This window comes from Pan troglodytes, chromosome 4 (genome assembly GCF_028858775.2).
Source record: "Pan troglodytes isolate AG18354 chromosome 4, NHGRI_mPanTro3-v2.0_pri, whole genome shotgun sequence".
In the NCBI taxonomy this organism is placed as follows: domain Eukaryota; kingdom Metazoa; phylum Chordata; class Mammalia; order Primates; family Hominidae; genus Pan; species Pan troglodytes.
In genome coordinates, this window is record NC_072402.2 from 89,242,560 (window position 1) to 89,256,213 (window position 13,654).

General features: G+C 42.6%; 1 protein-coding gene across 6 annotated transcripts in view; it reads right to left on the reverse strand.

The window, feature by feature from the left end:
* Positions 1-4,422: 4,422 nt before the first annotated feature.
* PRDM9 (PR/SET domain 9) overlaps positions 4,423-13,654 on the reverse strand; it is an 84,833-nt gene continuing 75,601 nt past the window's right edge. For 4 of the 6 annotated variants that reach the window (XM_054684441.2, XM_054684440.2, XM_054684442.2 and 1 more), the window contains 7 exons: positions 11,340-11,496; positions 10,113-10,214; positions 9,633-9,904; positions 9,160-9,227; positions 7,987-8,180; positions 7,149-7,232; positions 4,423-6,281 (listed from right to left, as the gene is read on the reverse strand). In XM_054684441.2, the coding sequence (XP_054540416.2) occupies positions 4,762-6,281; positions 7,149-7,232; positions 7,987-8,180; positions 9,160-9,227; positions 9,633-9,904; positions 10,113-10,214; positions 11,340-11,496 (2,397 nt within the window). In that variant the 3' untranslated portion in view covers positions 4,423-4,761. The remainder of the gene's footprint in view (positions 6,282-7,148; positions 7,233-7,986; positions 8,181-9,159; positions 9,228-9,632; positions 9,905-10,112; positions 10,215-11,339; positions 11,497-13,654) is intronic. The other 2 variants (XM_054684443.2, XM_054684444.2) reach the window with 1 other exon arrangement.

The following is a 13,654-nucleotide window of genomic DNA, read 5'->3' on the forward strand; positions in this document are numbered from 1 at the left end:
GGAGTTCTCCTCTATAAAAAACTTGATTATGGATGAAGGATATAGATGAGATCTACCCTATGGATGTTCCAAGTTTATAGATTTCTTTTCTTCCCTTTTATTTTTAGTTTACATTTAATAATTGTACATATTAATGGAATACAAAAGGATAATTCAATACATGTATACAATGCATACATCTCAAATGTTTATTATTTCTTTGTGTTGGGAACATTCAAAATCCTTTTTTCCAGCTTTTTGGAAATTATTGTTAACTATATACACCCTACAGTGCTATAGTGCACTAGAGAGTATTCTTATCTAGCTATAATGTTGTATCCGTTAACTAACCTCTCTCTATCTTCTTCTCCCTGAAACCTTTCTAGCTTCTAGTAATATTTTTTCTGCTCTCTACTTCTGAGCTCAGCTATTTTTTTAGCTCCAACATATAAGTGAAAATATGTGGTATTTATCTTGCTGTACCTTGACTTATTTCACTTAACATAGTGTCCTCTATGCTTATCCATGTTTCTGGGAATGACAAGATTTCATTTTTTATAGCTCAATAATATTTCATTATATATAATCACATTTTCTTTATCCAATTATCTGTTGATGGGAATTTAGGTATATTTTGTATCTTAGCTATTGTGAATAGTGCTGCAATAAATATGGAGGGTACAGGTATATATTTGATATACTGATTTCTTTTCTTTTGAATAAATACAAAATAGTGGGAACCTGAGTCTTTCGGCAGTTCTATTTTTAGTTTGAGAAACCTCCATACTGTTTCTATAATGAATGTATTAATTTCTGTGTCCACTAACAATGTATAACAACCCCCTTTACTCCACATCCTTGCCAGCATTTGCTAGTTTTCATGTTCTTAATAGTCATTCTAACTGGGATGGGAGGTAGAATCTCATTTTGATTTTGATTTGCATTTCCCTGATGATTAGTGATGTTGAATTTTTTCTTCATCTGTTTATTGGCCATTTGTATGTCTTTCTATGAGAAATGTCTATTTATATTCTTTGCCCATTTTGTAATCAATTTTTTTTTATGTTGAGTTGTTTGAGTTCCTAGTATATTCTGAACAGAAATCCCTTGTCAGAGGAATAATTTACAAATATCTTCTCCTATTCTGCAGATTGTCTCTTCATTCTGTTGGCTGCTTCCTTTGCTGTGCAGAATGCTTTAAGTTTGATATAATCCCATTTGTCTATTTGTGTTTCTGTTGTTTGTACTTTCAAAGACTTATGCATGAAATATTTGCCTAGACTGATGTCCTGAAGCATTTCCCCCATAGAAGTATTTTTATAGTTTCAGGTCATAAATTTAAGTATTTAATTCATTTTGAGTTGATTTATGTATACAGTGAGAGATAAGAAGTTAGTTTATTCTTCTGCATATTGATATTTAGTTTTGCCCACATAATTTATTGAAGAATGTATTTTTCTCAATGCATATTTTTGGCAAATTTGTCAAAAATCAATTGCCTCTAAATACCTGAATTTATTTCTGAGTACTCTGCTCTGTTTCATGGGTCTGTGCATCTGTTTGTATACCAATACCATGCTGTTTTGGTTAAGATAGCTTTGTATATATTTTGAGGTGAAGTAGTGTAATGTCTCCTGCTTTGCTGTTTTGCTCAGGATTGCTTTGTCTATTCTGAGTCTTTTTTGATTCCATATAAATTTTAGGGCTATTTTTTTCTACCTCTGTGAGGAATGTCATTGGTATTTTAAGAGAGATTCTGCTGACCTTGTAGATTGCTTTGTGTAGTATGATTATCTTAACAATGTAATTCTTCCAATTCATAAGCATGATATGCCTTTTTATTTTAGGGGTTCTCTTCAATTTTTTTCATTGGTGGTTTTGAGTTTTATTGTAGAGATTTTCATTCACCTCCTCAGTTCAATTTATTCCTAAGTATTTTTTTCATAGCTACTATAAATGAGATCACTTTTTTGATTTATTTTTCTGGTAGTTTGTTATTGGAATATAGGAGTACTGAAGATTTGTGTGTACTGATACTGTATCCTGCAATTTTACTGAATTTATTTCTCAGTTTTAAGAGGATTTTTTTGTTGTTTTTTGGTAGAGTCTTTAGGCTTTTCTATGTATATAAGATTATATCATATGCAAATAGAAATAATTTGACTTCTTATTTTTCAATATGTATGCCATTTATTTATTTATATTGCCTAATTGCTTTGTCTAAAATTTTCAGTACCGTGGTGAATAACTGTTGTGATATTAGGTATCCTAATCTTACTTCATTTCTCAGAGGAAAGGCTTTTAAGCTTTTCCCCATTCTCTCCCCGTTCATCTGCATCTCGTTATTGGGCTGTGAGAACAAGCAGCCCGACCCTCGGTTTGATCCGGGAACATAGTCATGGCTTAGATCACTGCAGTGGAACAGAAAATATCATTATATTTAACTATAATGATAGTTAAATATAGATCTGAAGCTGCTTCACTTGAAATGCCTCTGAACTAGCTGATATGTAGGACAATCCTTTACATGTTCTAGATTGTAAAAGAAGACAAGAAAAGAAAAATAGCTCAGAGCAGTCTGAGCTATGAGAGGTGTGCAAATTTTATCGGGCCCAGAGTGACATAAGTGTGGGACTTCAATCATGATCTCTACACCTATGCCTGGGGGCAATTGTTTAAAGGCATCTAGAAATCCTCTCCACTGACTGCCCTGTGGACTCAGAAACTGAGTTTCCAACTATTAGCCTTTGTTTTTGTTTATTTTCATAGAAATGTCCTCTCATTAAATGCCTGATGGCTAGTACCATCTAGCAGATACCACCTACTACCAAGTCCCAACTGAGGATTCTGCTGGCTTTAACTGAATGAGAAAAGGGACTTAGATTGTTCAAAGCTGGGAACTGACTCGATTTTGAGCACTCCATTTCCCCTCTTGACTCTACATGCCCTGGGGACATTTTGGTCTGAGAACCCTTCTCTCACCTCAAGAATCAGATTCAGAATCAAAGGCTGAGCTTGTTCAAGGCAGCAAAGCTGATGGCCCGTGTATCTGGGGCACTTCCTGCTTCTCTGCACCACCCCTGTTCAACTTTCTTCTGAGGGAAACTTCAGCACATTTCAGTCATGTGTCTGCTGGGATGTATACGGAGGCTTGATTCCGAAGCCCTTCCAGGAGGACAGGAAGGCTTCTTCCTAGGCCTGCAGGGATGGTCTGTCTTCCCTCCTCGAGCTTGGCTGGGTCTTGACAGACAGTGTGGATCTTAATTAAAAAAAAAAAAATCCCTTTATTTATTTTCATAATCTTTTGTTAAAAAAGAGTAAGGTGTTTGTTTTTACATTTTTGTTGCTCTGTGGAAAGAGAATGAGGATCTAGGATTCCCCTGGAAGAAGCAGGGGCATTCCTTCTCTGATTGGTGCCCTCAACTGGACACACACATGCACACACAAGTACCTGCACATACGTGTGCAGATACACACACATGCACACACACCTGTGGGATATGATGAGGTTTCTCTTCAAATAATCTGATCAATCTTTTATTCTTTAATTCATAGTACCCCCCCTCCTTTCTCCTTTTTCTTCTGTTTTCCTTTCTGACTTTGTTAGATGCCCAGGCACACCACAGTACTAGGCGTTATGAGTACCACCAGCTCACATTCCTTTCCTTATTTGGAAAGAGGACTAACTTCCTAGCTCATTACAGACACCCCTTCCCCTTCGTCTCCATTTTTTTTTTTAACTTGCCCACCTTATCTAAAAAAATCAAATCTTTAGCCAACTGGGATTAGTTTAGATTGTACGACCCGACCCCAGCCAATGGAAAAAGGTACAGGGGCAGGACTTGTGTCAGGAATAAAGGCTCTCCTGCCTCTTTGTTCAGGTGTGCTCTCATGGCGACTGGCCAAGGAGGCACCCCTCTGCACAGAAGTAAAATTGCTTTGCTAAGAATCCTTTGTTCGAGTGTTCAATTTCCTTAGGATTTTGAGCGTTGTTCCTAACACACACTTGAAACCCCCCACACTCACACAGTTACCTACACGGAGGGCACATACCCCCACACCCGAACACATATATACACACACGGGTGTTCTTGTCTGGCTTTCACATCTTGGGCTACAGAGATTGGAGGAGATCAGGAGAGGAGACTGGGGAGCCAAGGGAGAGTATGGCAGCAGAGGAGAGGGGTCCATTAGGAGAAGAGGCCACACTTCCCAGGAGACCAGGGAACTCCCTTTCCTGCTGCGACTTTCTAGAATCTTACATTTCTCTTCCTGGACTTGGGAATTGATTCTCCAATAATTAAACCAGACGGACTCCAAGTTTATGTCTTTCTGGGGGTTGAATTCCTGTGGAGTCTTGAGCTGAACACATGAGTTCTCTGTGGCCCTTCTGGACTCTTCTTGCCTTCAGTGATAAGGGAATAATGAGGTACACACTTGGGGTTCAGATTTGTATGGAGACAAAATTTATTAGAACAGGAGCAAAAAACAAACAAAAAATGGAGGGGATTGGTGCGGGAAAGAACCACACATGCTGATGTCCCCCGAACACTTACAGAACTATCCCCTGTTCTTCCTCATCTCTAGTCATGAAAGTGGCGGATTTGTTTAATTAGTTATTTCCGATCTCTTTATACTCTCGGTGAATATAAGGGGTCAGCAGACTTCCGCTGAAGCCACCTCACAGCTGGGGTGTGCAAGTGTGTGGTGACCACATTTGTCTTCTTGTGGCTATTGAGATGAGGTTTTATTACTAATGACTTACTCATCCTCCCTGCAGACCTAGGGCTTCTCCCCTGTGTGTGTCCTCTGGTGAATGAGGAGGGCTGACTGCCGGCTAAAGCCCCGCCCACACTCCCTGCAGACATAGGGCTTCTCCCCTGTGTGTGTCCTCTGGTGTCTGAGGAGGTGTGACTGCTGGCTAAAGCCCCGCTCACACTCCCTGCAGACATAGGGCTTCTCCCCTGTGTGTGTCCTCTGGTGACTGAGGAGGCTTGACTTAACGCTAAAGCCCCGCCCACACTCCCTGCAGACATAGGGCTTCTCCCCTGTGTGTGTCCTCTGGTGTCTGAGGAGGTGTGACTGCTGGCTAAAGCCCCGCCCACACTCCCTGCAGACATAGGGCTTCTCCCCTGTGTGTGTCCTCTGGTGACTGAGGAGGTGTGACTGCTGGCTAAAGCCCCGCCCACACTCCCTGCAGACATAGGGCTTCTCCCCTGTGTGTGTCCTCTGGTGTCTGAGGAGGTGTGACTGCTGGCTAAAGCCCCGCTCACACTCCCTGCAGACATAGGGCTTCTCCCCTGTGTGTGTCCTCTGGTGACTGAGGAGGCTTGACTTAACGCTAAAGCCCCGCCCACACTCCCTGCAGACATAGGGCTTCTCCCCTGTGTGTGTCCTCTGGTGACTGAGGAGGCTTGACTTAACGCTAAAGCCCCGCCCACACTCCCTGCAGACATAGGGCTTCTCCCCTGTGTGTGTCCTCTGGTGACTGAGGAGGCTTGACTTAACGCTAAAGCCCCGCCCACACTCCCTGCATACGTAGGGCTTCTCCCCTGTGTGTGTCCTCTGGTGACTGAGGAGGTTTGACTGCTGGCTAAAGCCCCGCCCACACTCCCTGCAGACATAGGGCTTCTCCCCTGTGTGTGTCCTCTGGTGACTGAGGAGGCTTGACTTAACGCTAAAGCCCCGCCCACACTCCCTGCAGACATAGGGCTTCTCCCCTGTGTGTGTCCTCTGGTGACTGAGGAGGTGTGACTTCCAGCTAAAGCCCCGCCCACACTCCCTGCAGACATAGGGCTTCTCCCCTGTATGTGTTCTTTGGTGTGTAATAACATCTGATTTAACACTGAAACCTTGCCCACACTCTCCATACTTGACTTTTGCAATTCTTGAGATTCCTACCCCCACAAATAATTTGGCTGTGTTCCCTGGATTCACTTTCTGGCCTGTTCTGGACTCTTCTTCCATTATTCTTTTTCCCACTCTACAGCTCCCCATTTGTCCTTTGGGTGGGCTAGAAAAGGCCCTTGAAATCTCCCTCTGCCATGTCCTTTTATTCAAGAGTTTGGACCTTTCTTTGATCTCTTGACCTTTGGTTTTGTCATTACGGCTGCGTGGATCAGGATATTGCTGCTCCTGATTCTGATCCCCTGGGCAGGGATTCTCTGGTTGGAGGAGTTTTCTTGCAGATGGTCCTGGGAAGTTCTGAGAGGAGTGATTGCGTTCTACATGTTGACTGAGAAATTTCTGACTTGAAAAGGCCAGACAGCATGAGGGACATGGATGGATCTCTGGCTTTGGTTCTGAAAGAGGAAGTTTTTGGTCAGGGTAGATGTTTTGTTCAGGCCTTACCACATATGCAGGTATGAAGATCAAATGAAGAAACAATCATTCTTCATATGTTAACAATGCAAGCTGTTTCCCACCAAGTGCTGGATGGACCTTTACAGTCCATTTTTCCATTCCACTTTTATTCACTACATCTTAAAAAATCCAGAAATCCCACATCTTGGGCCTTTTCTACATATCTGCCAGACTAGGTAACCTCAACCAGCATCAGGGCAGTGTCACTCCTTACATAGATGGAACTGCAGTGACCTTTTCCCCACATTGCAGGTATTTTCCAAGTCCTATAAAGCCTTCCCTGATCACCCTCTGCCACATCCTCCCTCCCTGGTCCCTGGGCACTTTTGCTGACATGAGGTCTTCAGCTATTTTATTCTATTGAGAAATAACACTCTTGATGACTTAGGTGAGATTGTCCTTAGTGACTTCCTAAGAGGGGAAAAGGATCTATTAACAGCCCTCAGTCTGGAGATCCACAAATGTGGTTAAAGAGAAGATGTGCGAGCAAATCTGAATTTGAGTCTCCTCATTCAAAAGGACATATTTAATTGAGGACTGTTATGTGCCTGGTTCTCCATCAGGAAGTGGGATTCAGGTTGGCCAACACAGAGTGGTCCAGGTCCCACTGACTAAAGGACTCTGGGTCCTGCTACCCCAACTAGGTGCATGGATTCCATTTCAGATTCCACAAATCATGAAATGAGAATATGTTCTCTCTCAGGCTGCCCATCAAGTATTCATTTTTGACATATTTCATTCAGTCTGAGCCCATTTCAAATACAATAGGAAGTCTTGTTTCAAAATATATCCCTACTCAGACTTACCTCCGTGCTCCCCACCTTCATCCTGCCAACCATTCTCTCTCATCTGGAAACCGGAGCAGCTCTGAGGGGATGACCCACTGCAGCCTATTTTCCAAAAATGAACCAAAGCTGAACTCTTTCTGGCCTTAGGACCATTGCACTAGCTGCGCCCTGTGCCTGGAACCCTTGGCCCACAGGCACTTGCACTTCTCAAATGCTGTCTCCTAAGAGAAATCTTCCCTGACAATCCCCTGCAACACTCTACTCTCACCTCACACGGATCCCCAGGTATTCTTTCTGGATTCATTTTCTTCAAAGCACTAATCACTGTCTGATATTACACATATGTCTGTATGTAATCATATGGTTCCCTAATTCACATGTCAAGAGCAGTTTTTCTGATTGTCTTGATCAATCTGTATTTACACTTCCTGCAACATGGTCTGGCACTGAGTAGGAATTCACATGACAGCTAATTGAGGTAATTAATGAATGAATAACAACACATGCATATCATTAGGAAATATCAAGGAAATGCCAGAAGAAACTACCTTGTTGGGAGAGCTGGTAGGTATTTGAGAACTTGATTTTTCTCTTTAAGTCTTTCAGCACTATATGCTGTTATATACTTTGTGCATGAAGTACTTAGAATATAAAATCAGAACAAAGATTTAAAAATATAAAAATTGTTCCAAAGAGGCAAAGGTATATAACGTGAATGTTTAATTTTGGAAGCCACTGATTTGAAATCTTACTGACTTTAGATGGCATTTTACTGTACTTAAGAGTTAAACCATGAAAATTCTCTAGGATAATTCTTTCTTTCCTGTCCTTTTAAAAGAGTAATAGTGATGCCTACCTCTCCCTGCCATGAGCTCTTTCTTCCACTTGCTGCCCCACTTGATGCCCAGTTCCTGGCCATATTCATCCCCATACCAGACCAGCAGTTCACAGCCTGGCCTAATGACTCGGCAGGTTCTATAGAAGATCTGCCTGTGGTACTGGAAGGCCACCAGGTTCTGCTCTTCATCATCCCGGGCACAGTTCACATACCTGGGGTCAAGGCAGGCAAAGGGAAAGAAAAGAGGCAGTGAGTTCCCAGTATCTGTCAGATCCAGGTCTGGCCCATCACCTGCTGGTCTAGGCCTCCATGGTCTAGTGCTGACCACTCCCCCACCACTCCTCCGGGAACCTTCTGCTCATTCCTAAATCTCTTTCACAATGTCATATGAACTTGCACTTCTGACTACAGTGTTCATCCTGCCTAGAATGTTTCCCTGCCATGCCTAATCAACCATTTTTTCAAAGCCCAACTCCAGACTTACCTCCACCTTGACTGGCCATAAAACACATTGACTTCTAGCTTCTCTAAACTCTAAATTAATTCTGTTTTATACCACAGAACTTGGTGCTTGATCATGTACTCTGCTTCTAGATTAGTGCACATCATTCTATACTCAGCCCAAGTCCATCTTTCTTTGACAGGCCTTCCTCTAATCACCCTACAGTTCATTCAGGTGCCATTCACCTGACTTCCCCAGAATCCCAGAGAAACTTAGAAGTCTCTTTCTCTCGGCCCAATAACATAGAACAGTAATAGTTGATTCATTTTTCTATTCTCTGATAGAACGAGAGCCCATTGTGGAAAGGGGCTGAGTCATCCTGCAGCTCACTTCTGTTCAAGTAGTGAACCTCACTTCCTAACCTGGAACATACAAAGTGCTTAATGAACGTGGATTACATAAATTAAAGCATGAATTCAGAGTCCCCCGTGAATCTAGGCTTCTCAAGGTTTATCTTGGTGCCTCAATTTTGTCTAGCATACATATTTATGTTTTGATACCAATAAATCGTAATATCTATATTTTTATTTTTTATTTCTAAATGTTGATAGTATAAAACAGCATTATATGGAGAAAAATAGAAATAGGGAATGTGAAAATCATTGAGGGAGGCATAATGATAAGGAAGGAAATCCAGCTTTGTGAGAGATGAAGGTTCTCTCTGAAACTCAGAGAGCTACTGGCCTTACCTCATCCAGTTGGCCCAGGATTTATCTTTTCCGTCCACATACTCATAGCAGTTTCTCCCCTTGGTGATCTGAGTTTCAGAAAAATAAGGCAAAGGCTTTTTAGAGGGTAAAAATCAGAAGAATTATTTTACTCCACTGTCATCAATGGCCTTTGGGCCTGCATAGCTTCAGCTGCCAATTGAGACCACATGGTATGCACCTTAGTCATCATCTATCTACACATCTGAGTTGGTTTGTCCAATCAGAGCAGAAGCTCCACAGGGAGCATGCACTTCTTTGTCTTTGTACCACTCTGCTCCCATGTAACCTCTGATCTCTAAATAGGAGTTCCACGTTCATGCAAAGACCCTTGAGTATACAGAGCTAACCATGTTATCCTTACCTATATACTAACATGTAGAAGATTATGTCCCACCAAAGGCACAGAAGGGATGTGGGAAGACAGAACAGGGGAAATGGCAGGCTCTTCTTACCAGCCAGGAGTATCCATTGTTGGCCGCCTCTTCGTCTTCTGTAATTCGGCCCTTATAGGGGCCAAAGTGCAGACCCAGCGGCAGATCAGATGCCTCATTCCATACTCCAAGCCCAGCCTGAGGGATGCCTGATGGCCCAATTCTCAGCCCTGGGGGCAGACTGAGGGCTGAACGGTTGGGGTGCCCCTTGTCCACTGCACTGTCCTTTACAAATGTAGGGGGCCCATGGGCAGCACAGCTGTCAATGAAGAAGTTCTGACACATCTCACAATCTGGAAGTGAGGGAAGCAGAGATTAGGAAAGTTGTAATGCATGTTCCTTGATATAAGAGCTTCAGAAAGAGCTTGGCATTCACATTATTTAGCCCTAATCCTGTACTCTAATTCATTAGAGTAAGGGAATGATTTGTGGGCCAAATGATGAAATTATTGCACCAGGACATAACAGCAAGCTGTGTGAGTGGCCAAAAGTGTCACTTACAGAGGTAATCATCATCCTGCGGCTCGCTGACCTCTTTGTATGCATGACCCTTTCTTTCTCTCAGGCTATACATTTTTCCTTCAGTCTCCTTCTTCTTGAGTTCTAGGTTGGAGAAGAGTAGATGGGTAAAATTGGGAATCTGGGGTGTTTGTCCTTGTTTCATAAGAAAATGTGAAATCTACCATCAAATTAGCATCTACCTTTCTACATACTCTAGTGTCCCCCTCTTTAACGACTGCTTCAGAGAGACTTAGACCCCATACCCACACTGACTGCAGATGCCTATTTAATATTAGTTTCTGGCTGTTCTCATTATACCATTAACTTCCCAACATTCCTACTTACAAAATGGTTCATTCATGCATTTATTCATTTGGAAGATATTTCTTGAGGTCACATTACATCTTAGGCATTGAACAAAGGCCTGGACATACAACACTAAGATAAAGTATGATCTCTATAGGGGATCTTCTACAAACTAGTAGACATGTGATGGAAGAGGAAATGTAGAAATGCACAAAAGAATATCTATTATCAGAGAGGTACTTATTGGACACCTTGCATGTATCGGTTCATTTATATTTAATTTAATGCTTTCAAACAATATACTTGGTCTATATATACTTGGTCTCATTTTACAGATTACCATTCAGGAGCTCAGAGAATTTATAAGATTTGCCCAAGGCCCCAGTGCTTCTATGTAGATTATAACCCAAGTGAATGACTTCAAAGTTAATGTTCTTACATGCTATTCAATACTGTATCCAAGGCTGGGCATGGTGGCTCAAGTCTGTAATCCCAGCATTTTGGGAGGCTGAAGTGAGCAGATCTCTTGAGGCCAGGAGTTTGAGACCAGCCTGGTCAACAAGGTGAAACCCTGTCTCTACTAAAAATACAAAAATCAGCCGGGCACAGTGGCGCACGCCTATAATCCCAGCTACTCGGGTGACTGAGGCAAGAAAACATCTATTTTCATGGAGGCAGAGGTTGCAGTGAACCGAGATTGCGCCACTGCACTCCAGCCTGGGCAACAGAGTGAGACTCTGTCTCAGTGAACAAATAAATAAATAATTTTAACAAAATACTGCATCTACCTTCTGGTCTCACAGTTGAGTCCAGCTTAAGCCCAGGCCTATGCAAAGTCCACCCCACATGGGTAGACCATACTCATCAACCTTTCTAGAGGACATAGAGGGACTAAAGTCCCCCCCAAATATTTTTTCTTACCCAGTTTTAGTCTTGAGTGCTGTCCAGAGGTACTTGCTTCTCCAGGAGGGGACACTGGTTTCTGAGCCTGCTCTGAGCCACTTGCATTCAGTAAATTTGCTGTTCTTGACAATTCTTTCAAACTAGATTCATTACTGAATGATGCCTTGGGCATTCCCTTTAATGTGAGAGTCACATATTAAAAGACAACATGAATTTCTTTAGTTCTTTACGGTGCAACATGTTTTCATATGCATGACTCTAGTTAATGTTCAAACCTTGAAAATACCTAGAGTGTCTAAATACTAGAGGGAAAAGAGAAGGTCTAAGTGAGTAGTGAATCTGGGACTCTAACCCATGTCTTAAGGCTCTTTCTTTCAACTTTCTCTAAAATGTTCTGTGTAAGTCAAAGGGAAGGAGGAGGAATACTTGGGAAGACTAGCTGGAGAATCAACAAGATCTGTGAAAGAAGGGGGTAAGGGCTTACAAAGAGAAGGAGGGAATCTTCCATAAACTAGTAGACTTTTGATGGAAGGGGAAATGTAGAAAAGCACAGAGGGACAAAGCACATCTGGAAAATGAGGTAATAGAGCAGTAAGATTGGGAACAGAACAAAGAGACAATTGGCAAAAATATATCTAGACAACCAAGAAAATGATGTCAAAGTTGCATGTTGCCATATCCTGGAAAGAATATTTGGCTTTGGAATTAGATTAATTAGTTCCTGTACCAATTCTGCTTGTCTGCTTGAATAAGGGTGTATTGTTAGCTAATTCTCTTTAGTTTCCTGATCCAGAAATTGGCATACATGTTTTTTGTTTGTTTGTTTGTTTGTTTGTTTTTAGAAGGAGTCTCGCTCTGTTGCCTAGGCTGAAGTGCAGTGGCACGATATCAGCTCACTGCAGCCTCCACCTCCCAAGTTCAAGAGATTCTTCTACCTCAGCCTCCCGAGAAGCTAGGATTACAGGCATGTGCCACCATACCCAGCTAATTTTTGTATATTTATTAGAGATGGGGTTTCACTAGGTTGGCCAGGATGGTCTCGAACTCCTCACCTCAAGTGATCCACCCACCTCAACCTCCCAAAGTGCTGGGATTATAGGCATGAGCCCCCGCACTCAGACCATGCTAATTCTTTTTTTTTTTTTTTTTTGAGAGGGAGTCTCACTTTGTTGCCTAAGCTCTAGTGCAGTGGCACGATCTCAGCTCACTGCAGCCTCCACCTCCCAGGTTCAAGCAATTCTCCTGCTTCAGCCTCCCGAGTAGTTGGGATTACAGGTGTCCACCACCATGCCCAGCTGATTTTTGTAGTTTTAGTAGAGATGGGGTTTCACCATGTTGGCCAGGCTGGTCTCGAACTCCTGACTTTGGGTGATCTGCCCACCTCCACCTCTCAAAGTGCTGGGATTACAGGTGTAAGCCACTGCCCCTGGCGCTAAATCTTAATATTGTAGTGAACATGAAAGATAATAATGTTCACCAAAGTGTTTTTTGAACTACTTACTACAGTATGAATGTGAGATTAATAATTTTTCTCACCAGGTGCAGTGGCTCACACCTGTAATCCCAGCACTTTGGGAGGCCAAGGCAGGTGGATCACCTGAGGTCAGGAGTTTCAGACCAGTCTAGCCAACCCCGTATCTACAAAAAATACAAAAAACTAGCCAGGTGTGGTGGCAGGTGCCTGTAATCCCAGCTACTTGGGAGGCTGAGGCAGGAGAACAACTTGAACCCAGGAGGTGGAGGTTAAAGTGAGCCGAGATCACGCCACTGCACTCCAGCCTGGGTGACAAGAGTGAAACTCTGTCTCAAAAAAAGAAAAGAAAAAATAATTTTTCTCACAGACTGGGTGCAATGGTTCACATCTGTAATCCCAGCACTTTGGGAGGCCAAGGTGGGAGGATGGCTTGAGCCCAGAAGTTCAAGACCAGCCTGAGCTACATGGCAAAACCCTGTCTCTACAAAAAATGTAAAAATGAGCCAGGCATGGTGGTGCATGCCTATGGTCCCAGCTACTCAGGAGGCTGAGGCAGGAGGATCGCACTAATCTAGGAGATGGAGGCTGCAGTAAGCCGAGATTGAGTCATTGCACTCCAGCCTGGGCGAAAGAGCCAGACTCTGTCTCAAATCACCCCCCTACCACCCAGAAAAATAACAAACAAATGAAAATTATCTCATAGTCCTGATAACATCTCTACAGTTGAAATCTAACTCAAAGATATTTTCAGCATTCCTTGACCCTGTTACTTATCGTTTAATTCATAAACTTGGAATCAGTCATTCAGAAAACACTAAGGAGGCTCTCAGAGGCCCTGATCTGGGCTTGGGAGTTCTGA